The 27,871-nt window shown below is 44.3% G+C and overlaps 2 protein-coding genes across 3 annotated transcripts; one reads left to right on the top strand and one right to left on the bottom strand.

Moving 5' to 3' along the window:
* Window positions 1-26,961, bottom strand: LOC135484564 (xanthine dehydrogenase/oxidase-like). The gene is made up of 32 exons (XM_064766167.1): window positions 26,707-26,961; window positions 24,028-24,227; window positions 23,673-23,730; window positions 21,153-21,249; window positions 20,668-20,776; window positions 20,016-20,142; window positions 19,718-19,779; window positions 19,133-19,330; window positions 18,946-19,014; window positions 18,481-18,622; window positions 18,066-18,233; window positions 17,850-17,926; window positions 17,410-17,503; window positions 17,046-17,158; window positions 16,553-16,737; window positions 16,150-16,315; window positions 15,660-15,864; window positions 15,244-15,422; window positions 14,391-14,510; window positions 5,028-5,249; window positions 4,654-4,787; window positions 4,451-4,538; window positions 4,062-4,148; window positions 3,389-3,580; window positions 3,012-3,157; window positions 2,508-2,682; window positions 2,160-2,288; window positions 1,759-1,886; window positions 1,349-1,550; window positions 974-1,141; window positions 531-698; window positions 1-365 (listed from the first exon to the last, which is right to left on the bottom strand). Exons 2-32 carry the CDS (start codon window positions 24,091-24,093, stop codon window positions 315-317), a joined length of 4,125 nt encoding a protein of 1,374 aa, XP_064622237.1. The 5' UTR covers window positions 24,094-24,227; window positions 26,707-26,961; the 3' UTR covers window positions 1-314.
* LOC135484567 (C-C chemokine receptor type 5-like) lies at window positions 6,401-12,329 on the top strand. 2 transcript variants are annotated; one of them, XR_010446461.1, is made up of 6 exons: window positions 6,401-6,616; window positions 7,001-8,475; window positions 8,715-8,935; window positions 9,076-10,658; window positions 10,898-11,118; window positions 11,259-12,329. XR_010446461.1 is itself a non-coding variant. In XM_064766170.1 (4 exons), the coding sequence occupies exons 2-4, from the start codon at window positions 8,171-8,173 to the stop codon at window positions 9,549-9,551; spliced, it is 1,002 nt and encodes a 333-aa protein (XP_064622240.1). In that variant the 5' UTR covers window positions 6,401-6,616; window positions 7,001-8,170; the 3' UTR covers window positions 9,552-10,855. The 2 variants fall into 2 exon arrangements, 1 of the variants encoding a protein (XP_064622240.1); XM_064766170.1 differs by lacking the exons at window positions 10,898-11,118; window positions 11,259-12,329 and having other exon boundaries at window positions 9,076-10,855.
* Window positions 26,962-27,871: the final 910 nt, after the last annotated feature.

The raw sequence follows: 27,871 nt of genomic DNA on the forward strand, positions 1-27,871 counted from the left end.
TATAAACTTTGTATTCAAATATATTTCTAAATGATAGCATAACTCAATACTGATTAAAGTTTTTAGCCGGAAGTATACTTTGTGTTAAAAAGTATAACTGAATACGGTGGGTAAAGTTTTTAGCCGAATACCCACTGAACATTCCTCATGCCCAGCCCTGGTCGGAACCACCCAGCCAATACCTACAGCATACTCCTCATAAATTGTATATATATGTAATGATAATAATACCCAGCCCTGGTCGGCCACCCACTTTGAGCTTGGAACCGCAATGTAAGATCGTCATTCCAAAAGTCTCAATTCCATAAACAGACTCAAGCCCTCACATCCCAAGGTGTGTAGGTCCCAGTATCAGCACCCTGAAACTGGAAAAGAGCAGGATTATTGGAAGGGCAAAATATCGTGGAGAGCACAGTGACAACGAGTGTGGTGCATAATCATGTAAGACTTTCGGTCATTCTGGCTGGTGGTGTACGCTTTATATTGTGCGTAGACATGATACAAGAAGGATCAATGAGAAATTCAAATACCTGTTCGGTGAAGTTGTCCATACACGCCATGCGTATCCTTTCCGCCGATGCGGGGCTGTCCAAACTGAAGTAACCAGTGATACCGCTATCTGCCCGGGCTGATGTTACAGCTTCTCTCACGGCATGGAACACAGAGGATGCAAGGAAGAGAGGAGGTTCACCGATTGCCTAGAAAGAGCAGATATTCACTTATGGAGCATTTCAAGAGTTCTTTCTTTGTCTCATCATCTTTACTAATCACTGAGTGCGTTGCATCGGAAACTATAGTCGAAAATCCCGGTAAAAAATCGGGGCGAACGAAAAATAATACATTGAAGACCTTTGCAGACCAAATGATGACTACCTGGTAGCGTTGGCCTATGGGTGAATATTTGGTCAACTCCCAGATATCATCTCAAATCGCAGGCTGCTTCGACTCGAGAGCTTTTTTCCTGAACACGAACCTTTGAAGAGTAAACTGCCTTCGGATTCTTTGCCTTCTTGAGCAACGATACATTGAACTCGATGGGAGTGTCACCAAATCCTGGTATCTTATACATCCCTGGACCTCGCGTGTAAAGGAAACCTTTGGGAGAATGGCGGTGTTCTTCTAGCATCATTAAACCATAGCCCTGAAAGAAAGCAATAAACGCCAAAATATGAAATATTGCTTAAACGATCCCGAGGACAACCGCCGATACCATTCGTGAGAGAAATCATAGATAACCTTTTTAATCTACTGCATAAGTTCAGCAAAGCTGGCAGCATACTACAGTAGCAGATACCGAAAAATCACGAAGACGACATAAATCATGTTTCTTCACCTGCTAATTACTAACCTGAGTAAATGCTCCCTCAATCTGTCCGATGTCGATAGCCGGATTGAGACTCGTGCCGACATCCATGACGATATCTGTCCTCAAGACTCGATGGTCTCCCGTCAAGCAGTCTATCTCGACCTCAGAACAGGCCACTCCATATGTGAAGTAATGACTCGATGTGCCCTTCAATGTTACCGGATCGACACCGATGCCCTCTAACCTGAAAACGATCATTGTTCATATGAGAATCGGAGATGAATGTTATCGATCATTTTTTATCTGACAATATTTGAAATAGTTGAATTGTCTGTTGCTTTCGCGGAAGACAAGAACAGCAGTAGGGCACCTCCTCCTCTTCCCTTGCTTGACGTCTAATCGTAGAAGAGAAAGAGTCATCGCATTTGGCAAAACATTTCGCTACAACTCACTTGTAATATCCCGTGGCGGATAGACTGATCTGTGAAAGGTAGGCTTTATTGATCCACTCCTCCCAGGTACCTTTAGGGTTCTCTTTCTTGATGGGTTCAAGCCTCTCGAGTAAGGTGTTGCACGCATTCTGCAACCAAGATTCGTAGAATAAGATCAGAGCCTTATCGCTAACATACCAGGCGTAAACGATGGTTACTTGACAAGAATGCTTGCTGGACTTGATTGGGAACGTTAAACCTACTTTTGTCTCTCTTTCAAAAGGTGCCACACTCTCTTCGATATTCTAATAATGTCATGTCTAGGGATGTGATACGACGAGGTCTGCTGATTCAGAACACAATAATTTGCTTACGAAGTGAGGCTATCATCTGTTCAAACATGGTTTAGTACTATGACTTACTGTTATCGCCATTCCATTCAGGTCTGAACTGAAACTAGCCGCCGTGGGTGAGGTGTTTGGTACTGTTGATGAGGTTGTCTCACTGATGTGGATCTTAGACGTTGGCACTCCGAGGGCGCGGCTTGTAACCTGCAATGGCAGTATTCTCCTTTTAGGTGGGACCGTGTATTAGTATCCGTGTATGCATTTTAATCTTTCGTGTCAAAGTCTTAAATTCCTGTTCACGATGCCAGTTAACTCATATTATATACTGTTCGGAGAATGTGTTTCAATGGCAAGTGTAACAAATTAATTTTCTTTCTATCCCCATAACTCTAGGATGAAGAGGAAAGCAATCTGTGTTCCTACCTGAATCATCTTGGTGTGTAGTCCTTGCCCCATCTCAACACCGCCATGGGCGAGCAGCACGGACCCGTCCAAGTAGATGTGAATCAGAGCCCCGGCTTGATTCAAGAAGCCTCTAAAAGAACAGCCGTATTTCGTTGGAATGATCGCGATGCCTCTTTTCTTCCAGCGGTTTTCACTTAAATGCGAAGAAATGAAACTTCAGTCTCCAAAGCAGACATACTATTAAAGCATATAGTAGGACATAGTCATCACAATACTATTACTGCGTGGAGTATGAGGAAAGTTAGGGCTACCGGGAGGTTCGTAGTGATTTCGAAATGAACTGTTTCAGAACCATCAAGGAAAGGTGAGAATTTGTTCAGAGGCAATGGCGATACCATAAACTCATGCGTAATGAGGCAATCTAGAGGCACAGTAGCCCTGGGAATTTCACTCAGCTGTACACTCGAGGCTTACTAAATGAAAAGCTGAAGAAATGTAACGTCAAACAGTGAGGAATATTACCTATTAAACTTAGCCACTTCCGTCTTCTTCTGGTGAAAATCGCTTTGGTCAAGACATTGCCGCCAACATTGGTCAATATTGATATCGTGTAGTTCCATGCCATTGGGGGTGAAGTCACCGTCTCGATACATGTTCATCTCTCTCACCTGTACACGAACAACAAAAACATCCATAACTAACTTCTCAATTGTTCCCTGACTGTTTCTGGCATCATCACTTCTATGAAAGGCATTCAAAGATTGAACAAGAGCATACCGAGACAATCATCGAATACCTGAATTGATACTGACTCACTGATATCAAATAAAGTGTTTTGGAGGCTTTCAATCAATGTCACTGATGAGAACTTACAGCTCTCGTTATAAAAGTCTACTTGCCTTCTCTGGCTCCAATCCAAGTGTAGCAGCGACATGCGCTATCCAAGCCTCGCATATCAGCATCCCTTGCGGCGCGCCAAAACCTCGAAAGGAACTATTGCTTGGTAGGTTGGTCTTACACAAAAAAGACATGCACTTGAAGTTTGGAATCTTGTAGACGTTGTCCGAGTGGAAAATAGCTTTCAGCATGACCTGAAACAAATAATGCAGGCATTTAGCATCATGTCTAAAAAACGTGGGCCAAAAGATTAAAATCGACAACATAATTATAGGCATTTGACCATCAGCTATCTTGATACTTTCTTTAGACCAAAACTCGTGAGAGAAATAACAAGAAAACCATCGCAGGACTATGTAGGAAAGGAAGAGTGTTATGAAAGGCTGGAGAAACATAGAATTTACGTCGTCACTTGTCATGTTTCACTTGTCACGAGTTAACTGTCTCAGGCTTGAAAACACGACGTGAGGATGAAAAGTGACATCGTGAATCGTATGTAGCCCGCTCTTCGGAAATGACTTGTTCGTTCTTCATGTCACGCATGAATCGTGAACAGTGACGTGTTACATGTGAAAACGAGAACTCGGTATGATCGCAGTCCAACACGTACATTGAGAAATGATATGTAGTGGGTAAATTAGGAAATGTGTAGGCTACATGAATAACAAGACTGACCTCTCCTGATAGATCCAGTGAATTCCCAGCATTGTTGTAGAGCTCCACCTCGAAAGCGACGAGTTTACCTTCCTTTGTGAAGCCGACCTGTAATGAAGAGAATCTTGTATTATACTGATAAAGAGCCCTTCTTCCTCTTCATGTGCAAAAATCATGTTGTTCACCCTCATATGTAGCGAGAAACTGGTAAAGAAGTCCGGATCATGCTTAACTGGTTGTGCTGTGTGACTGATGGCCGTATTCCCTAATGTTTCTATTGATCATACATACCGTTCAGGGTCGATGGTATGACTCACTTTGATGCTCAACGTCGTCTCCCTGGCCGACTAAGCTTTCTACTTTCATGGACATGCAGCAACAAGTTTATGATACGGTAATGGTTGTTTTACCTTATATTTCGCTAAGAACGGATGCCTGTTCCCTGAGATAGCCATGTCTTCATCTCTGTCCAACATGATTCGAACTGATCGATTTGCCCTGTAAACAAAACAAAACTCCATTCTAATTTGAATCTTAAATCAAGCTATCCATTTCAGTTTTCGGATGACTTTTCCTGAAAACTTTGCCAAATGATGGATATATATTGACTTACTTATTGGCAGCTACCGCTGCCGGGAGAGTAGTCACAAGAAAGCGTGTTTCCTTGCCTCCAAAGCCCCCTCCTAGCCGCTTGACCCTGGCTGTGATACGACTGGCAGGAACGCCAAGGACATTGGCCACCGAGGCCTGAAACACAAATTACATGTCTGAGTTGATAAGCCAGCATCAAATGTAACCATGTACTTACTTTCATCTCAAATGCGTAGGCCTTCGCTGTGTAGCTGTTAGTGTTTCCCTCTCAGAACAGTTTTCAAAATTTGAGAACCAGGCATTCATTTTAGTTACAATCCTTTGTATTCGTACTCTGATTAGACTTAACCACGCCCGAAGAACACAGAGATTCACAATCATCTTCTTCATTCATACCTGTAAGGTAGTCGGACCCTGCGCGCTGCAAAATATCTCCATCTCCCCATCCTCTCCCTTTGGCAGAGCAATGCAGGCATGTGTTTCGAGGTAGAAATGCTCCTGGCCTCCCATCCGGAATGACCCTTCGATGACATGGTCAGACATTTGAAAGCCAGCCTCTGTATCACCACTTTTCAAGGTATTTTGCTCGGGAAAGAAGGATTTGGCAGCAATAGCATCCTGGAGGAAATGCAAGAGAATTCGATGAGGCTGTTACGGTACACACACGATTTGATTAACAACTACCTCCTTTGGAGTACCGGTGACCTAACAGTTTTCATTGCCTCTCGAATTTTTTTCTCTCAATTTTTGCCAACTTGTTTTTCATTGCGATTACCTTTCAATTGGGGAGAAACAAATTCGGGTCTACCTTTAATGTAACTCAACCTAGCACGAACATTATGTTGAACTTCACTTCGGGAAATAGTATTTTGCAAAATTGTCCGACAGAAAATGTTCAGCCTGACATGTTCCTCCAGCATATTATTTCACTAAAACACAATGTTGCACAGAAATAGCTACTGTTGGTAGTGATCAAACGAACGCTAATAGTGTTGGCCTTGAAATAGAAGTGAATCAGAATATCATAATCTAAATATGGCCATAAGCAATTAGCTAGAGTTGATTCATACAACTAGCTTCCTTTCAACGAAACTACACCAGTGAGATTTATGTGTAGAGCAGACACCAGAGCGATGGTCTTCGTTCAGGAAACTCCTGACACACAGGTCAAAACATGAGATTGTGTCCAGGATTTTACTGACCACGGTCATATGATAAACTCTTCAGTCATGCAGCAGACGACCGTGGACGCAGAGAAACATGACTGGGGATCGGCGAACGCTACTGCTGACAAAAGAAGCAGCTTCGAACCATCATGGGATCTATCTTTACTGCTCATTGCCTGGCAGATTCCCCTGGTGTTCGGTGTACCGGGTAACCTGTTGGCGCTTCTTGTATCATGCCAAAAACAGAACCGAAAGCTTTCTCCAAGCATCTACATGGCAGCGATGGCGGTAGCTGATAATCTGTTCCTACTCGATGTGGGTGCTGCAGTCCTATGGACTTACTTCCTAACTGAACGGAAAGATGTTCTCTACGCGACAAGGTCGGTCGATAGTTTTTTTCGAGAACTACCGACAATTCTCGTTCAAAATGGTGGACCGTGGGTTTAATGTCAAGCCTTTGAGCCTGCCTACGCTTGATCTGCTGTGAGCGTGCGAAATCAAAGGTTTCGCATCTATTCCCAAATTCCAACGTCTACGAACCTAATTCTGTTTTCTCCGACAATAATTGCTTATGGGTTCTTAAAAATCTTGTTTGCTGGGTTCACTTATTCATCGTGTACACCACGACCACCCTGTCTGGTTTCTTCCTCGCCGGGATGTCCATCGACCGGTTAACAGCAGTGAGATTCCCCATGCACGCACCAACACTGTGCACAGTTAAGAGGGCGAAGTGGTTCATCATTATCTCAACTTTGATGATAACTGGGCTGAACACACATGTCTTTTTTGTTATAGACACTTTTAGGGACAACGAGCTAGGTAGGTACATGCTTGGCTTCCATTCCTTGTTCATGAAAACAACGGTCTTTTGTACAAAATGTTTCTCTTTGAAGAAATTTGAGTGAGGGTCTTCAAAATCTAATGTGATTCATACCATCTACTTGCCGCTAGTTTCTACTTTAACAGGGATTCCACCTTCACAAACTAACAGCACTCGAAGTGGCAGGCAACCATCACCTCTCAAATTGCGATTGTCTGGTTGTTTTCAAAGAAATCGATGTCTCTGCCAAAGTTGTCGATTCTCAAGGGGAATCATGCCGACAACAAAGCAACCAATTTCTATTGGGATCGGCCGACATTCACCTTAACGTCTCACGACGTCTAAAGACGACAAGAATATACAACTTCCCTTTATTATTGTAGGAATTAATGCAGCCGTCAACAAGGTACCAAACCACCCCGAGTTCGAGTTACTAGCTACAGCGTTCCAAGTTCTCGTTGGAACTGCCCTGCCTTTTATCACCATATTCGCATGCAACTTAATCATAATCAATACGCTTAGGCAGGCATCTTCAGAAAGGAAGAAGATGGGTTCTGAGGAGAACAAACGACTTGAAAAGAACACTCAGTATCTGACAAGAATGCTGATTTTTGTCAGTTTTGCTTACGTTCTTCTCACTCTGCCGTACAGACTGTACCACTTGCTGTTGAAGATACCAGAACTTAGCTACGACCTGACGAATGTTTACACAAGGCAGCGATATGTGGCACAGGCTTGGGCATTGGCTGCTGTTTGGGAACTGAACAACGCCGTCAACTTTTTTCTATACTGTATCGGGGGAGGTCGCAAGTATAGAAGGGAAACTTTGGAGATTTTGAGAAGACTGTGCTACACTATAGGATGAATATACTTGTTTTTCTTAAATGATGCCTCACCGCTTAAACTCGGGTAATTATAAATCAGCAATTCTCTATGGCAGCAGTGGCCACCTATTCAGAAAAGGAAAAGCGATACTTCGGCGATTAGGTCGACCTGTCGATGAGAAAGTGAACAGTGTCGGGCTTGAAAACCTGTTCCTTTTCAGTAACGCCCTATCCTTGCATCTTGAGCCTCAATGTATTGACATTGCTAAGCTTTACAGGCAACGCGCGTCCAATATTGGCGGCGGTAACGCAGGCAATACCGCTGAAATTTCAGTATGTTTCCTTGATATTTCTATATCTTGCATCAAACCAATGCAAGAAACTATAGGTCGACGTAATGCGTACAGACGTACTTGCACGAGTGTTATCTGCCGAAGCCGAAATCAATGCGTGGGTTTTTTAATGAGACAAAAACCGTACCAAATTGCTAAGCATTTTATGATAAGGATGAGGGTGACAGGGCGCCAAATTCCAAATCGATGGCCAACTACGGTTTCAGTTGTTGAACCTAGTTTAAACCATGCAATACAAATATGTAGAGAAATGGCATGAGCAGTCCAATTATAGTATAACAATATAAGTAGGGTGACATATCATATTCTGTGCGGCTGACTTTCATCTATCACATGTATGATTAGACCGAGAGGATTTTAGTTCTATTCCTCTACCATGCTCGAGGGCACGGTTGGACCGGAGGAACCAGCTAACTATACGGGCGAATGGAGAAGCGAATTCAAGCCGTCGTTGGACTTGTTCTCGCTGTTCGCCGCGGCCGCAATACCCCTGATCTTTGGCGTCCCGGGGAACATCCTGGCGTTCCTTGTAGCATGCCAGAAACAGAACCGAAAGCTTTCTCCAAGCATCTACATGGCAGCGATGGCGGTGGTTGATAATTTGTTTCTTCTCGATGTTGGAATTGCCGTACTGTGGAACAAGTGGCTGAGCGACTCGAGGTATCTTAAATATGTCATAAGGTACGTGTAGGGAGCTTGACAACCTGAATGTTTTATAACATCTTGTTTGAGCTGTCATTTTGCCCAAAACCTTGGCTGTCGTCCCTGTTTTTTGCCTACATTTAAGCTCCACCCTCCACCCATGACCGCCCTCGTCAAAATGAGGAAAGGAGGCGGGAGCGTAGTGCATTATACACTGTAAACCGAGGTTCATCGTAATCAGGTCGTTTTAGAATATGTCACAAACATCTTTCCTGCAGGGGTCATCTGTTCATCATCTACACCACGAGCACCCTGTCTGGTTTCTTCCTCGCCGGGATGTCCATCGACCGGTTAACAGCAGTGAGATTCTCAATGCAAGCACCAACACTGTGTACAGTCGAGAGGGCGAAATGGTTCATCATTATCTCAACTTTGATTACAGCAGGACTCAATATCCACGTGTTCTTTGCTATACAGCATTTCAGAGACTTGGAGCTAGGTAGGTATATTACTACGTATTGTTATTTTTCAATAGCCTCAGTCATATCTGACCTTCGTCAATTTTGGTTTTTCCGGCTATTCCTTGAAATAGACTTATGGCCGAGTTATGTTCTGTCTATACTATTTTCCCTTCTTCAGGAATCAATGCAGCTGTGTTCAGAGTAGACAACCATCCCGAGTATGAGCTTCTCGCTACCTCATTCCAAGTTCTTGTCGGCACTGTTCTGCCTTTCATTGTCATCTTTGGATGCAATATCCTAATCATAAGCTCGCTAAGACAGGCATCTTTAGACCGGAACAAAATGGGCTCAGAGAAGAACCAACAACTAGAAAAGAACACGCACTATTTAACGCGAATGCTCATTTTTGTCAGTTTTGCCTTCGTTATTTTTACTCTCCCGTACAGGCTCTGCCATCTAATTCAGATGATTCCGCAACTTGGCTATGACCTGAGCAAGGTTTATGAAAGGGAACGGTATGTGACGATGGTCTGGTCACTTGCAATTGCTTGGGAACTCAACTACGCCGTCAACTTTTTCCTTTACTGTATCGGTGGAGGTCAGAGGTATAGAAACGACACTTTGGAAATTTTGCAAAAACTGCGCTGTACATGATGAAATATTGACGTTCCTTTAGGTTACCAAAGCGGGGTTGTGGACTTATTCAGAACAAGTCAGTCTCGTGCCAATCACATCCCTGTCCTGCCACAGATACGCATCATACTGTATCGGGGGAGGTCGCAAGTATAGAAGGGAAACTTTGGAGATTTTGAGAAGACTGTGCTACACTATAGGATGAATATACTTGTTTTTCTTAAATGATGCCTCACCGCTTAAATTCGGGTAATTGTAACTCAGTAATTCTCTATGGCAGCAGTGGCTACCTATTCAGAAAAGGAAAAGCGATACTTCGGAGATTAGGTCGACCTGTCGATGAGAGAGTGAACAGTGTCGGGCTTGAAAACCTGTTCCTTTTGAGTAACGCCCTATCCTTGCATCTTGAGCCTCAATGTATTGACATTGCTAAGCTTTACAGGCAACGCGCGTCCAATATTGGCGGCGGTAACGCAGGCAATACCGCTGAAAATTCAGTATGTTTCCTTGATATTTCTATATCTTGCATCAAACCAATGCAAGAAACTATAGGTCGACGTAATGCGTACAGACGTACCGGCACGAGTATTAATGAGACAAAAACCATACCAAATCGATGGCCAACTACGGTTTCAGTTGATGAACCTAGTTTAAACCTTGCGATAAAAATATCGAGAGAATTTATGGCATGAGCAGTCCAATTATAGCAGTCCAAGTATAGTATAACAATATAAATAAGGCGACATATCATATTCTTTCCGGCTGACTTTCATCTATCACATGTATGATTAGACCGAGAGGATTTTAGTTCTATTCCTCTACCATGCTCGAGGGCACGGTTGGACCGGAGGAACCAGCTAACTATACGGGCGAATGGAGAAGCAAATTCAAGCCGTCGTTGGACTTGTTCTCGCTGTCCGCCGCATCCGCAATACCCCTGATCTTTGGCGTCCCGGGGAACATCCTGGCGTTCCTTGTAGCATGCCAGAAACAGAACCGAAAGCTTTCTCCAAGCATCTACATGGCAGCGATGGCGGTGGTTGATAATTTGTTTCTTCTCGATGTTGGAATTGCCGTACTGTGGAACAAGTGGCTGAGCGACTCGAGGTATCTTAAATATGTCATAAGGTACGTGTAGGGAGCTTGACAACCTGAATGTTTTATAACATCTTGTTTGAGCTGTCATTTTGCCCAAAACCTTGGCTATCGCCTCGGTTTTTTGCCTACATTTAAGCTCCACCCTCCACCCATGACCGCCCTCGTCAAAATGAGGAAAGGAGGCGGGAGCGTAGTGCATTATACACTGTAAACCGAGGTTCATCGTAATCAGGTCCTTTTAGAATATGTCACAAACATCTTTCCTGCAGGGGTCATCTGTTCATCATCTACACCACGACTACCCTGTCTGGTTTCTTCCTCGCCGGGATGTCCATCGACCGTTTAACAGCAGTGAGATTCTCAATGCAAGCACGAACACTGTGCACAGTCGAGAGGGCGAAATGGTTCATCATTATCTCAACTTTGATTACAGCAGGACTCAATATCCACGTGTTCTTTGCTATACAGCATTTCAGAGACTTGGAGCTAGGTAGGTATATTACCACGTATTGTTATTTTTCAATTGCCTCAGTCATATCTGACCTTCGTCAATTTTGGTTTTTCCGGCTATTCCTTGAAATAGACTTATGGTCGAGTTATGTTCTGTCTATACTATTTTCCCTTCTTCAGGAATCAATGCAGCTGTGTTCAGAGTAGACAACCATCCTGAGTATGAGCTTCTCGCTACCTCATTCCAAGTTCTTGTCGGCACTGTTCTGCCTTTCATTGTCATCTTTGGATGCAACATCCTTATCATAAGCTCGCTAAGACAAGCATCTTTAGACTGGAACAAAATGGGCTCAGCGAAGAACCAACAACTAGAAAAGAACACGCACTATTTAACGCGAATGCTCATTTTTGTCAGTTTTGCCTTCGTTATTTTTACTCTCCCGTACAGGCTCTGCCATCTAATTCAGATGATTCCGCAACTTGGCTATGACCTGAGCAAGGTTTATGAAAGGGAACGGTATGTGACGATGGTCTGGTCACTTGCAATTGCTTGGGAACTCAATTACGCCGTCAACTTTTTCCTTTACTGTATCGGTGGAGGTCAGAGGTATAGAAACGACACTTTGGAAATTTTGCAAAAACTGCGCTGTACATGATGAAATATTGACGTTCCTTTAGGTTACCAAAGCGGGGTTGTGGACTTATTCAGAACAAGTCAGTCTCGTGCCAATCACATCCCTGTCCTGCCACAGCTACGCATCATACTGTATCGGGGGAGGTCGCAAGTATAGAAGGGAAACTTTGGAGATTTTGAGAAGACTGTGCTACACTATGGGATGAATATACTTGTTTTTCTTAAATGATGCCTCACCGCTTTAACTCGGGTAATTGAAACTCAACAATTCTCTATGGCAGCAGTGGCTACCTATTCAGAAAAGGAAAAGCGATACTTCGGAGATTAGGTCGACCTGTCGATGAGAAAGTGAACAGTGTCGGGCTTGAAAACCTGTTCCTTTTCAGTAACGCCCTATCCTTGCATCCTGAGCCTCAATGTATTGACATTGCTAAGCTTTACAGGCAACGCGCGTCCAATATTGGCGGCGGTAACGCAGGCAATACCGCTGAAAATTCAGTATGTTTCCTTGATATTTCTATATCTCGCATCAAACCAATGCAAGAAACTATAGGTCGACGTAATGCGTACAAACGTACCGGCACGAGTATTAATGAGACAAAAACCATACCAAATCGATGGCCAACTACAGTTTCAGTTGATGAACCTAGTTTAAACCTTGCGATAAAAATATCGAGAGAATTTATGGCATGAGCAGTCCAATTATAGCAGTCCAAGTATAGTATAACAATATAAATAAGGCGACATATCATATTCTTTCCGGCTGACTTTCATCTATCACATGTATGATTAGACCGAGAGGATTTTAGTTCTATTCCTCTACCATGCTCGAGGGCACGGTTGGACCGGAGGAACCAGCTAACTATACGGGCGAATGGAGAAGCGAATTCAAGCCGTCGTTGGACTTGTTCTCGCTGTTCGCCGCGGCCGCAATACCCCTGATCTTTGGCGTCCCGGGGAACATCCTGGCGTTCCTTGTAGCATGCCAGAAACAGAACCGAAAGCTTTCTCCAAGCATCTACATGGCAGCGATGGCGGTGGTTGATAATTTGTTTCTTCTCGATGTTGGAATTGCCGTACTGTGGAACAAGTGGCTGAGCGACTCGAGGTTATTTTAAATATGTCATAAGGTACGTGTAGGGAGCTTGACAACCTGAATGTTTTATAACATCTTGTTAGAGCTGTCATTTTGCCCAAAACCTTGGCTGTCGTCCCGGTTTTTTGCCTACATTTAAGCTCCGCCCTCCACCCATGACCGCCCTCGTCAAAATGAGGAAAGGAGGCGGGAGCGTAGTGCATTATACACTGTAAACCGAGGTTCATCGTAATCAGGTCCTTTTAGAATATGTCACAAACATCTTTCCTGCAGGGGTCATCTGTTCATCATCTACACCACGACCACCCTGTCTGGTTTCTTCCTCGCCGGGATGTCCATCGACCGGTTAACAGCAGTGAGATTCCCAATGCAAGCACGAACACTGTGCACAGTCGAGAGGGCGAAATGGTTCATCATTATCTCAACTTTGATTACAGCAGGACTCAATATCCACGTGTTCTTTGCCATACAGCATTTCAGAGACTTGGAGCTAGGTAGGTATATTACCACGTATTGTTATTTTTCAATAGCCTCAGTCATATCTGACCTTCGTCAATTTTGGTTTTTCCGGCTATTCCTTGAAATAGACTTATGGTCGAGTTATGTTCTGTCTATACTATTTTCCCTTCTTCAGGAATCAATGCAGCTGTGTTCAGAGTAGACAACCATCCCGAGTATGAGCTTCTCGCTACCTCATTCCAAGTTCTTGTCGGCACTGTTCTGCCTTTCATTGTCATCTTTGGATGCAACATCCTTATCATAAGCTCGCTAAGACAAGCATCTTTAGACTGGAACAAAATGGGCTCAGAGAAGAACCAACAACTAGAAAAGAACACGCACTATTTAACGCGAATGCTCATTTTTGTCAGTTTTGCCTTCGTTATTTTTACTCTCCCGTACAGGCTCTGCCATCTAATTCAGATGATTCCGCAACTTGGCTATGACCTGAGCAAGGTTTATGAAAGGGAACGGTATGTGACGATGGTCTGGTCACTTGCAATTGCTTGGGAACTCAACTACGCCGTCAACTTTTTCCTTTACTGTATCGGTGGAGGTCAGAGGTATAGAAACGACACTTTGGAAATTTTGCAAAAACTGCGCTGTACATGATGAAATATTGACGTTCCTTTAGGTTACCAAAGCGGGGTTGTGGACTTATTCAGAACAAGTCAGTCTCGTGCCAATCACATCCCTGTCCTGCCACAGCTACGCATCATACTGCTGTCAGCGGTTAAAACGGAAAGATTAAGACCGAGCAGATAACACAGCCAGATCTCTCAATGAGGTGCAATGTTTTACGAAGTGACGAGCCTGTGAGTAAGCTTTGTCTGGGTGTTCTCCGACGAAGTCGTTGTCGAAGAAGGATCTTTAATCACGTTCCCGTATAAAGGGCCTCTGGGAGGACCAAAATTCGGATGTTATATCATCCTGAGATTCATTTCCTTCGTTGTTTGAAATGTGGAGAGGCGGAGTATATTGAAAACCACTGGTTATACAGAATGATGTTAGATGTGGTTTTCAATCAAAGAAACAGATGGTTCAAGCAAATCATGATTTCGATGAGGAATAGACTCGGGCTTACCTCAATTGTAATGATCGGCTCGTACTCGTCGTACTTGACCTTCACCAATTTGGCTGCTTTCTGAGCTGTTGCTTGGTCCGTGGCTAGGATCCCTCCGATCACCTGACCAATGCATTTGACCTGTCGGGAGAAGAGTATTGGTGAAAAGATAGTAGACCCGTAATACTGTGTTGAAGCCATAACGCCGGTTAAGGCGGATCTGTTGGCTCATTAAGGCTGAAATAGGCATCTGTACAGGCAGCCCTAACTGGCGTAATGGCGTCGGCACTGTACTTGTCAACTCGTTGAACAGTCAACCAGATAGAAAAATGTGGACACTGATTTACTGTCTCTTAGTTCGTTTAATTTTGTTTGATAAGAATTCACTACAAACCATCAGACCCTCCTGTTGATGATATTACAGTACGAAGCTATACTTGGTACAGATCAACGGACTGAACTGGACACAGGAGCTTGAGTAATGTGACGAAATAATACCATATTTCTCTTGGTCTTTCTGGTCGACTTCGATTCGTAACCAGGTCAGAGAACCGCCGAGAAAATCAACAAACATTCCACTGAGTCAAGCTGCTTACAGGCCCGGTAGAAGTTCCAGCAAATATTTCATCGCATTCAAAATCGTAGCAGAAAAAGTCGTCACATCAGCAGATTACACCATATATACCAGTAAGGCCTTCGACAACGTGAAAAGAGCAACTCTATAAGACGACCTCAGTGACATACTCGAACTTAATCACATGTTCTTGTGCACTCTTTTATCTGTGGACGCTGGCACGATGAAGCCAAGTGAGTAACGGACGCGTAAAGAGACAAAGCTAACAATTCAGAATCAGTCGTCATAAATCGTCATTACCTTCTCTGTTACAAAAACCTCTTCATCAGCAACGATTACTCCAAATGTGTTTTTCCCGGGTACATCTTTATGGTCAATATAAGCATGGACGCCCGGGACAGTCAGAGCTATGCTGGTGTCAACACTCAAAAGCTTGCCATGGGCGATGGTAGTAAGAACGAGACCAAGGTACAGCTCTCCTGAAAATATCAATTGATGCCAAACGATTTCAAATTGTTTTGAGTCTAGTTGTTTTCACGAAAATAGCCAACCCTTTGTCCCTGTTGGCTTATGTCTACGTTCAAGTTAATTCAAGTTGATATCTTGCAAGGCAAATGTGAACTTGGCATTAACTTGATGTCTGCCAGACATCAGTCGCGGATATCGTGTTTCATGTCGGTGGAATGTTGAGTGGAAATCAGAAACGATTTCCTTACCATCGATCGCTGGCATGTCGTCGACATAAACGGCTTCTCCCGATGCCTGCTTGAAAGCACTCTTGTGAACCATGGGCCGGCCACACGAGTCTGTCACACTCTGGCCTGGGAGGACCTCTTCGTACACTTGGGTACCCTTAGTCGGAAGGCGGGTGCAGTCTGAGGTTGCACTCAGGTAGGTTTCCGGGATTGAAACTTCACTTATCTGAAAGGCCAACATTGCTGTCAGGCTTGTTTTGGGATGGGATGGTCATTGGTATGGGCATCTATGTAAGGCCAAGTAAAAGCCTCCTCAATGAAATTAGTATGTAACCGGTAGACACCAGCTAAATCTCTGTGCAGGGAGTATGAGAAGGAGCATATGCATGCATCTAAAGCTTTAGATAGGTGATAGAATCGAACTAAAGCCAAAAATGCACAAAAACGAACGTGTCTAGCTGGGATTTCCTGAGTCAGAAAGAACAGGCCAACATCAATGCGTTTGCCATACCCCTTTCTTTATGAGCTGTGACTGAACAGCGAGATAGAACTTGAAGAAGAAGCTTGTCGTCAGGGTCCGCCTGTAAGAGACTGATCCTCCCGGGGCATCTGGCCTCAGGGGTAGGTCCTCAGCTAAACACTGGCACATCACTGGTATTAGATCTTCATTCCATGTCCTGAAAACATCTCGGGTTGTTAAAGATTGAATTGGTGGGGGAAAAACACGTACAAGAACATTACACCAGAACGCTGTTGATTATCATCAGGGTAAATTTCGATGTTCAAAAGAAGCAATATTATATCAAGGACTATTTCAGCTCATTTCAGAGGACTGTCGATGACTCTCACCAAGATTCATTCGAATATCTTGGTGTGAACATTGGCTGAGTCTGAAGCCAAGCCTGAAAGACTACCTTCCATTCGCCTTTTGCATAGTATTGACAGCCATCACAGTTATTGGTGCCATCCCGCCATACGCCACGCTCAACTCCTTGATGACGGGTGTGCTTCCCTCAAACAGCACCCTCATCCCTGCATTGACTATAGCAATATCGTCCTCCTTCCGATGTGCTTGCTTGTAGCCAAAGAAGTATTCATCCTGGGAGAAGATAACACGCATGATAGCCAAGAAAAGCAATAATGTGTCGTAAGATCTGCTCTTAAGAGAGGTGCCAACCTGTCAACTTAAAAAGGGACCACCTCTCTTAAGAGCAGACATACAGACCACCACAGCAACGAGACTGGTCTGAGTTCAAGTAAGATATCACGTGTACATTCATTAGTTATTTCGTATATGGTGAACAATGAAAGCATACTGACTGATTGGCAGTGTATGTCAATCCTAAAGCGAGGGATACCAATGAATGAAAGACGACTCTGTAAGTTACATAACCTTCATCCACTAACCTCAGAGGTGCAAGGAATGCGAATGGACAACATGATTTCATCAGGCTTCAGCGCTGTCATTCTGTACCCTGGGAAGAACTTGTCATCCATGTTGATAAGCCGTGTTCCTGCATCTGAAATCAATTTCGTTAATTGCGTATAACGTTCAACGGTCAACGTTCTTTTCTTGTTGTGCCTTTAACGATTTAAGCCTGTTGCATTTCTGTCATTCCTCGAAACGTCACCAGCGTAATTTGCTCGAAATGACCACAAATTGCTGGCAGGAATGCGCTAGTTTTAAAAACTGGCTACAGTAAACTAGTCAACAAGTGACTCAAGTAATCACTCATCATCTAATATGATACCCTCTACCTGTGAACCATACCTTTCGAAGCTACTGTGAGGGTGGCACCAGCAGCCATGAAGAGAGGGTTCAGATCTGAAATCGGGCTTGCGGTCATGATGTTGCCACCAACTGCCTGTTCAGAGAAGTTAAAAATTAGATTTTTTCTCTAGATAATACATTGGCCATCATGATAGTCCTCAGTGATAATTCATTTTTTCACCTAGAAAAAAGAACAACGTGTTCGCAGACATCTGAATTGGAAAGAGAGAACATTTTCGTGCCTGTGTTTATCCTTCAGCGGAGCGGAAGGATGAGAACATGTATGGAAACCTTTCAGGTGTATCTTAAAGACGCTTTTACAAAACTCCTCGTCAAACTTTGCATGGTAGTTAACCTGACTATTTTACTATTCCCACCTGATAATAAACATCTAACTTGTAATCTTTACAAAGTTAAGATCATTTAAACCGGAGACTTACAGCAACATTTCTAATCTGGTGACCTGCAAACCATTTCAACATCTCAACTATGGCTGAAAATGACCGTGTCTTTGATTCTGAAAAAAGAACGGAATGACACTTTGAAATTATACATCGTTATGGGTGTGGGTTTGAAACAATGGACAAACTGCACGACTTCGCTATTTCGTGATATAAGGTACCACTCTGCATCGAAGGACAGTTGAAATAACTTACCAGGCATCGTCTTTATTGCATCTTTCAAAGTGTCATCTATCATTGCTAGAGTTACTGACGCTCCAAAGGTTATGCCATCATCGCCAACTTCAACCTGATTGAGTTCTGCTACATGGGTGGGGGCAATGATGACAGGATACACCATGTTCTTGAACTTGACCTCGACCCCTGGAATATTGAGACGAATGAACATCAAAGCAATCAACCGATAATATGTCACATGTCTCCAAAAGTGAGAAGAAAGCTTTTTGTTGCGGCAATTCAGAGCAAAGAGAATAGCGTTGGAATAAAGGTCCCTTGGGGAAACCCTTTCTCAGCATTCGTTGAGGTAAACCCTTTACCAGAATACGTTTAGAGAAACTCTTCACCAGTGTTCTTTACTGAGGTAAACCCTTTACCAGCGTACTCTACCTACCAACTTCTGTGTTGCCAACGACCATTTTAGCAGAGGGATATTGAGACTTGAGTTGGAGTAACTGGTCTAGAGTCACAGGTCGATGCCATGTTACTGTTTTTCCACGAATGATCAAGGTATTTTCGTCATATTTGTCGCTAATCTGAAATAACAGTAAAAACAATGGTCATGGTTATTGTTGTCAGTTAAGATTGGAAAGAGTCAGTTGGCCTCTTCGTACAGAAGTGCAAGTCCACTACCGGGTAAAGGCCACAGCATGAGTAACAAGTGGGGAACATGCAAGGAAGAGGAGAAGGCAACGCTCCATCAAGTGACTTCTGCTGAGTTTACCCTCGTTTTCTACCCGCCCCTTTCCTTCTTCTGCCTATTCATTAAAATCAAAATCAAAACTCGCCAAATGTCACTTTAGACTACTTGCTACAATACTGTTTACATGTAGATCATAGCGTTTTTGCGAAGTCTTACCTGAAGTTCACATGGAAAGATAGGTTCCTGTGAAGGATCGTAGGCCTCGAGCGATTCAGGTTCAAATATCTGAAAGATGGATACGTTTCTTTAAGATGAACACGGGTTGACTTTGTTGTATCTTTCGAAAGGTTTCAAAGGAATGAGACAAATCAGTCTGGAATTAGTCCAAACATATTGACCTTACCCTGTCTTTTGTCACGAATTCTCCACAGTTGATATTGTATTTTTTCCTGTAGTCTTCCGTGTTGATGTCATCATGGACCAGACCACTGCCCTTTGTCACTGAACCATTAGTATCCCTCTCTGGCCCATCACCAGCTTCTTCCTCACTCTGGTCTGCTTTGTTTCTACAACAGTTCGTGCCAAGGCCACAAACATATTCCTGCAAAACAAGAATTGAAATGTACTGCGGACTGCAAAGTGATCATCTCACCACAGCATTTGGGGCTGTCAATATGGCGGATTCAAGCATTTGCCTGTCTTTACTTTCTAAGGCTGACTTATCTTAGAGTTGACATCGTCACTTGTAGTGTGTCACCTTTAAAATGAACAAGTCATTTCCAAAGAGCGAACTACATAGGATTCACGATGGGTTTTTTTCACCCCCAGGTCGTGTCATGCTTTTAAGCCTAAATCAAGTAACAAATGTGCTCGAGACACGTAGCATGTGAACCCGACAAGTGACAATGGGAATCATATGTAAACCCGGCCTCAGATGAAGAACCAAATGAACATCCATGAGGCAGCCGGTCTTGACATGAATTCTTACCTTTGTAAATGTCTTAAATCCATCGAGGATCGGCCTGTAGCCCGTACACCTACACAGGTTGCCTGAAATAGGACGGCTAGAATAGACAGTCAGGAAGAGGTTGGCCTTTGATACGTCGTATTTTACCTGGAGATCAAAACTTCATACCCTGCAGCAATTTGAATGGTTTGGATCTTGTGACTAGAGGCATCGCTTTTCATACTGGATCACCGTAGTTTGGATGGAATGGCATACTTCGAGCAGAAGGTCCAGATCAAATCAACATTAGCATCTATTCATTGACTGTCTATGAACTTACCTTCAAATGCTCTTTCCATCTCTTCTACATGTGGTTGCGGATTGTTCCTGAGGAGTGTGTACATAGACATGACAATACCAGGGGTACAGAAGCCGCACTGAGAGCCATGCGCTTTGGCTATTCGTTCCTAGGGAAAGAAAGTAAACATATGATGGTGGCGAAGACACGTCTAGAAATCGACAGGGCCGACTCGAAAGTCTGTATCAGCCAAAGGAATGGCTGGTGCACCAGTCGGACGCCAGCCACGGTAGACCTTCCCGAATCTTGTTTGAAATTGAGGGGTGAAATGATCGAATAGGCACACTTCATCCCTCAGAAAACGGGCCCGGCAACTTTACAGGTGTACGTAACAGATGGACTGATGTTCCGAGGTACCACACGTTTAGGTGAAGTAGTATCAGATACGCCTTGAACTTTGGTGACTGATATAGGATCATCCTAAGAAGTCTGGTCTTGCCAAAGGTCTTTCGACCAAAGAATTTTAGGGAACTCTACTGGAGCACCTCTCTCTCTATAGCTCTGGCTTGTTGGTAGGCATCTACATGTAGATCCTTCGCGTTCGAGGTACCAGTGAGGCTGCTGCGCTAACCCAACCTTCGATTGAAATGATTGTAAAGGGAAATAATCCCAAAACAACCCCAGTCTGCCTCACCTGAACTGGGTGAAGTCTTGTCTTCGTGCTGCCGATACCCTCGACAGTTGTGACAGCTTGGCCGTGGACTGAGCATATTGGGGCAAGACAGGCATTTACTGTGTGATGACTGGGATCGGTCAAGAAAGAAGCTGATTTTTGTTGAATAACCAAAGACCTTAAATGTTGACTTGTCCTCGCAAAAGTAGGCCCCAGAAAGTGATTGTTTCTTATATCTCAAATATCGAATTCCCACCCTCTATCCGTGCAAATGCAGACAGAATGGAAAGGTGACCTGCTACTCTCAACATTGTCAGATAATTATCAAGAATTATCGGTTCAGGTCAGTTTTGGGGAGTAATGCCCCAATTGAAACGTCTGGACTCGCAACAAATAGGTGACCTATACCGTATTAGTGACTGTCGTAGATCATCGCCCATTTACAATTCGAAGCATTAACGTATGACATGCTTTTTATAATCGAATCGTCTGTTCTAAAAGGATACATGATCTTTCTTGAGGTGCGATCATACTGAGAGACCATGACAGTACAAGCCCCACAGCCGCCCTCTCCACATCCAAGCTTCGTGCCCGTCAGGCGTACTGAGACCAAGTTAAGGTATTGGTTTGTAATATTTTGGTTCACATTCCTCAAGAGTGTATGCCTGCTCTGTTCCCTGCTGCTGCAAAGCTACACTTGGCCTGGCAGTATTTGGTACTTCGAATCACCAACTAATTAACACAGCTGGTGGTGAGCAGGATCGGAGTATAATCAAATCAAAGGACGCTAACTGCAGCAGGAGCTCATATTTTATTGAACTAAACCATTGGAGCCAACTGTAGTTTTGCGGCGGCGAGCAAACTAGGAAATCAGAGTTGTCGTAGTTAACATCTGAATGGATTTTAGGTGCTTTTAATGATGCGACATCTGATCAGCTTATGAAGGTAGGAGCCAGAAACCACGGGGACTTTTACCCCTAGCCAATCTCATGAGAGTAGGAGCCAGATATCGATCCTGCCCCTCTTCCGGAGGTAGGAGCCAGACCCTGGCTACCTTCACGAAGGTAGGAACCTGACCCTGGCTACCCTCATAAAGGTAGGAACCACACACCGATCCTGGCCCCTCTTCCGAAGGTAGGAGCCAGGCCCTTGCTACCCTCATGAAGGTAAGAACCTGACCCTGGCTACCCTCACGAAGGTAGGAACCTGACCCTGGATACCCTCATAAAGGTAGGAACAAGACACCGATCCTGGCCCCTCTTCCGAAGGTAGGAGCCAGGCCCTGGCTACCTTCACGAAGGTAGGAACCTCACCCTGGCTACCCTCATAAAGGTAGGAACCAGACACCGATCTTGGCCCCTCTTCCGAAGGTAGGAGACAGACCCTGGCTACCCTCACGAAGGTAGGAACCTGACCCTGGCTACCCTCATAAAGGTAGGAACCAGACACCGATCCTGGCCCCTCTTCCGAAGGTAGGAGCCAGACCCTGGCTACCCTCATGATGGTAGGAACCTGACCCTGCCTACCCTCATAAAGGTAGGAACCAGACACCGATCCTGGCCCCTCTTCGGAAGGTAGGAGCCAGACCCTGGCTACCCTCATGAAGGTAGGAACCTGACCCTGGCTACCCTCATAAAGGTAGGAACCAGACACCGATCCTGGCCCCTCTTCCGAAGGTAGGAACCTGACCCTGGCTACCCTCATGAAGGTAGGAACCTGACCCTGGCTACCCTCATGAAGGTAGGAACCAGACTCTGGCTACCCTCATAAAGGTAGGAACCAGACACCGATCCTGGCCCCTCTTCCGAAGGTAGGATCCAGACCCTGGCTACCCTCATGAAGGTAGGAGCCAGACCCTGGCTACCCTCATGAAGGTAGGAGACAGACCCTGGCTACCCACATGATGGTAGGAACCTGACCCTGGCTACCCTCATGAAGGTAGGAACCAGACACCGATCCTGGCCCCTCTTCCGAAGGTAGGAGCCAGACCCTGGCTACCCTCATGAAGGTAGGAGCCAGACCCTGGCTACCCTCATGAAGGTAGGAACCAGACCCTGGCTACCCTCATGAAGGTAGGAGCCAGGCCCTTGCTACCCTCATGAAGGTAAGAACCTGACCCTGGCTACCCTCACGAAGGTAGGAGCCAGACCCTGGCTACCCTCATAAAGGTAGGAACAAGACACAGATCCTGGCCCCTCTTCCGAAGGTAGGAGCCAGACCCTGGCTACCCTCATGAAGGTAGGAGCCAGACCCTGGCTACCCTCATGAAGGTAGGAGACAGACCCTGGCTACCCTCATGAAGGTAGGAGCCAGACCCTGGCTACCCTCATGAAGGTAGGAGCCAGACCCTGGCTACCCTCATGAAGGTAGGAGCCAGGCCCTTGCTACCCTCATGAAGGTAGGAGACAGACCCTGGCTACCCTCATGAAGGTAGGAGCCAGACCCTGGCTACCCTCATGAAGGTAGGAGACAGACCCTGGCTACCCTCATGAAGGTAGGAGCCAGACCCTGGCTACCCTCATGAAGGTAGGAGCCAGGCCCTTGCTACCCTCATGAAGGTAAGAACCTGACCCTGGCTACCCTCACGAAGGTAGGAGCCAGACCCTGGCTACCCTCATAAAGGTAGGAACAAGACACAGATCCTGGCCCCTCTTCCGAAGGTAGGAGCCAGACCCTGGCTACCCTCATGATGGTAGAACCAGACACCGATCCTGGCCCCTCTTCCGAAGGTAGGAGCCAGACCCTGGCTACTCTCATGAAGGTAGGAACAAGACACCGATCCTGGCCCCTCTTCCGAAGGTAGGAACCTGACCCTGGATACCCTCATAAAGGTAGGAACCAGACACCGATCCTGGCCCCTCTTCCGAAGGTAGGAACCTGACCCTGGCTACCCTCATGAAGGTAGGAACCAGACCTTGGCTACCCTCATGAAGGTAGGAGCCGTAAACCCTTAGTACACTTGCTTGATCACATGAGCCAAAATGGGTAGCTGAATTCCTGTCTCACAGCAACGACAAACAGGATACATCGCCTCCTAAGGTACTCTAATAGAGTGGTTTCGGGCTCGACATCTCTTTCCACAACCTGAAGAATATAAGAGACCCGTACGACTCGGACTTGCACACAGTGTCTAGTGAATGTAGTCACGGATTTGGATGTTTGTAGAGACAGGGAGACTTCATTTGTACCAAGAAGGTATTTAAAAAGACTACCAGGATTTTGCTAATGCCAAGATTTTACCATTGCATGTTATAAACTCAGAAGGGTTAAACATGGTCAAGGAGGCATTTCCCTGTTGACACTATCGCGTCAAGGTCGACGTTTGATAAATAGGCACTGTCGTTTTTGGACAATCCTCCATCTTTCCCTCAAGAAGCTTACCTTTTTTCCATTGATAAAGAAGACCAGCTCATTGCTGGGCGGAGTTGCGTCATCCAAGTCCCCCATGTTGCGAGAGTGAAGGCCTGTAGGCTGAAACTCGCAGACAGGCTCTTCGTCTGAGTGAGAGACACGGGTAAACACGGAAGAAACAATTACTACAGTTGCTTTCCGTCCCTCGTAGTTATTTTATGCGCATATATCTGAAAGAATCCAACAAGAGGAGATTGTCAGGTATGTCCGGTGTACGTTCCTGAATGTTCCGTTTCTGAGTATTTTCCCTCATTGCTTCTCTGCTTCCCTCCACTGAGAAATCATGATCTCCCTTCAGCCTAAGAGAAATATGATGATACCTTGGTAAGATATAAATAAAAGACAAACCATTTAGGGAACTTACTTTGTGGACGATGTGTTTCGATTTTGAAAACGTGTAAGCTTATGTCAAGGCCTACCGCTTATCACAACAGTGGTATTAATACAATGCATAATGCCTATAGTTATGTACCTGCCTTTGAAGGACCGTGATAAAACCAGATATGTGAATGACCCATTGCGACTATGGATTCGAGGCGGAAAAGACAATAAGACACCTTAGTACAGAACATATACTGTGAAGACGCTCTTTAGCCGGTTTTGGTAAGTCTGTTTCACATAGGCCTACTATGCATGCTTCCCGAAATTGATGGCTTGCATTGGAACGAACTTTTTCCCCCTTGTCCGTCATTAAAGGCATTCAAGTGTGTTGGTCAACCATGACTATCTCCTTTGTCCCTCCACCATAAGGCCTGGTTTCCCCTTATGACATCCTTATTTCGGACACTCAGCGCCCCATTTCTGGAAAGTGTATAACACACTAGAAATGGACCCGTAGAGAAGTACTTGTTTGAAGGGAGGGAAAAGATGACCAGATAATATGGAGGGGGGGGCAATGTAACCTGATTGTTGGTTTAGAGGACTTCTTTGCAGCTAAACCGTGATTGTACCATTCGGCAATCACGTTTTTGTGTGATAAGCAATCAGGATGAAGCGTGAAAAAGGAACAATCACGTTGTTTTGTGGTTGCTCCTACTGTCATACGGTATATCCACTCAGCGTCGGGTACTCATCGAGGGTACAGAGATCAGTGCTACATATTTAGTAAGGATTTCATTTCAAACTTGGTAATGCAAAGACAAATTGACCAAACTGTTTGTATCTTTAAAAATAAGCATCGTCAACATATCACTTTAATTTCTTCGGTTTATCATCAGCTTGGTCTGAAAATACATTCTTAAATTTCTCAAAATGCCTTCTGATTTGGGATCTCAAATTTGAGATTTCAATGAGATTGATATCAAATTAGACTAAATAAGTTACAGCATCAAAATTGGAAAACCAAATATATTAGAATGTATTTCGAGACCAACTCGATAATAAACTGAGGAAATTAGAGTGACATGTTATAATGGATTATTTCTAAAGATGCAAATAGTTTGGTCATTTAGTCTTTTCAATACCACGTTTTAAATGAAAGCCTCGTGATACAGTAAGCACATTTTCTGTATTGATCTCGGGACACTTTCGCTTGAATGTCTCTGTGGAGTCTGCGGAGTGTTCTGTTCTGTTTTGGAATGTTGCCCTAGAGGTAATGAGTACATCACGAACGTTCCCGAGTGCTTGACTTGGGGCTCAATCAGGAATATATATTTGACCCTCCAGCAATGAGCAGTTAGATCTTTTCTAGAATTAAAACTGAATTGAAAGATGACTGTATAAGATTAGCAGTAGTGGACAGAAGAAACAGTCATAGTATATCAATTCGCCTAATGGGTACCGGGCACAACGCATTTATCACATGGGCACACGTGGTCATTAGTGTTTGGATGCATGCCATACTCCGGCGCAGTGATAGAAGTCGTGTGAAGAGGCGAAATGTCCGCAATGGAGAATGATCGTATGCAGCATTTCATATAATCAGGCCCGTCCTGATTTAAAATCATTAGCCATGAAATGCCCGTATACGCTATAGGTTACACCTTGTTTCAATAACTGTAATCTGGTAATGTAATCAGCATGACTGGTGAAAACGTTGCATCAGGATAACATGTCACCAACATCCGAGCCAAATTTCAAGGCGATACAACGTCCCTGAGTGTGACATAACTCGTCTCATATCTATACGAAGCCACACAAAGCACTCAATGCTGAAACTATAGCTGTGTTGGATTAAACTGACTATGCAGAATAATGGCATAGATACAAGTGCATTTAAAGCACATTCCACGAGGTCACCTAGTACTTCTACATTAGCGACGGCTGGAATACCTATTGACACAATTCTCAGTAGGATGGATTGGCCAAATGCCGTCACTTTCGCAAAATTCTACATTAAGGATGTGACTGCTAAATAGCGTCTACACGGTATGATATAATACTCCATGATAACAGGATAACACAACCTTGTATCAATAATCAAGATCAAGGTGGCTTCAGGCCTATCTTTGATGTGTCATTCATAAAGATGTCAACAAAAAAGCAAGCCAGAAAGCCAGATTGAGCTCAGCGGACATGCTGGAGCTTGAGTCTAGTGGAGATGTCCCCGCCGCGAAAATCATATTGGGTTAATTCCACGCGGGTTCCTGCGCCCATAAAAAGAGAGAACCTATCATAATCACTTCATTTGAAAAAGTATAGAAAACTTACCTATTCTTCCTTGGTTTTGATGTCTTTGTCCATGAATCGACGGGAAAGGGCCGTATTTTTATCCAACAGGTTTACACAGCTGACTATCCAATTATTCATACGCTATGTAAAGGCACATGATCTTATCATTAGACTAGTGCATCCCTAGCGACCTGCGAGCGTCACACAAAGGCGCATCGCCTTGAGCGCATCGTATTCATTGTTAGATCCATAACTTGAGCCCCCATACCACGGTGCGTAATCGTACGAGGCGTGTGGAATATTTCATTGGTCACGAAAAAGGCGCATCGCCCCTGCGAAATGAATTTTACCTTAGGTGGATTTTGTTGGAAATAGCTGGAATTTCCAGCTCTTGGCTGGAATAAGCTGACACTTTGAATTTAGAGAGTTTCATCGAAAAGTTATAGCTGGCAAAAGCTGACAAAAACTGGAACTTTATCCATGGGGTGGAAATTCTTGGCATTTTCTGGAACTTTACTTTTCGTAAAAGTTCCAGCGCTGGAAATCTCTGTCACTTTACTATGAGATTGTCAGAGCTGGAATTAGCTGGAAATTTCAAATTCGATGTTTCTGACAATTGTTGGAAAAAGCTGGCATTTGCTGGCATTATGCAAATTGCTATTATGTTATGCAATTCTATCATGTGGTCTTATCACCTGACCTATCCCATGATGCATTACACCTCAGACAGGAACTGGTAGGTTTGAATTTTCAAGTCAAACAAAGAAATCATGTGGGAGCTCTTCTTATTTCTTGATTTTTACCCCGAATTCGATATCAAGATATCCAAAGTTTACACAAATTGAATTGGAACACATAAGGATTCAAATGAATGCAAAAAGGGTAATCTGGACAGGCCTTGAGGTTGTTTTTTTAGCATATGATGAAGCCTGAATCAGTGTATGTGCTGTAAGCCTGTATTATTGTATGCATGATCGTAGACCCGGACGGTATCATAACTGTAAGATTTTGCATGGGAGATGTCCACAGCTCATGACTCATGTAAGTGATGGAGTCAATCAACAGTCGGCTTGCTCCATCATTCTTTTCAAGGTCGTGCAGTGATGTTATTTGGACATCCATTTTGGACGTCAGTCCCCGTCTGTAACCCTGCCCTCCAGACATCAAAGTGACAGAGTGTGCTATGTGTGGTTAACATCATGTT

Source organism: Lineus longissimus, chromosome 3 (assembly GCF_910592395.1).
Source record: "Lineus longissimus chromosome 3, tnLinLong1.2, whole genome shotgun sequence".
Taxonomy (NCBI): Eukaryota; Metazoa; Nemertea; class Pilidiophora; order Heteronemertea; family Lineidae; genus Lineus; species Lineus longissimus.

Bases quoted from the DNA above. Each gene is read 5' to 3' on its own strand.
- LOC135484567 (XM_064766170.1), top strand. From the start codon at position 8,171: ATGCTCGAGGGCACGGTTGGACCGGAGGAACCAGCTAACTATACGGGC. The intron at 8,476-8,714 runs GTACGTGTAGGG...TCTTTCCTGCAG, and splicing joins TATCTTAAATATGTCATAAG to GGGTCATCTGTTCATCATCT. The intron at 8,936-9,075 runs GTAGGTATATTA...TCCCTTCTTCAG, and splicing joins TTTCAGAGACTTGGAGCTAG to GAATCAATGCAGCTGTGTTC.
- LOC135484564 (XM_064766167.1), bottom strand. From the start codon at position 24,093: ATGGGGGACTTGGATGACGCAACTCCGCCCAGCAATGAGCTGGTCTTC. The intron at 15,423-15,659 runs GTAAGGAAATCG...TGATATTTTCAG, and splicing joins CGACATGCCAGCGATCGATG to GAGAGCTGTACCTTGGTCTC. The intron at 5,250-14,390 runs GTAAGCCCGAGT...CATTTCCTCCAG, and splicing joins AGCCGATCATTACAATTGAG to GATGCTATTGCTGCCAAATC.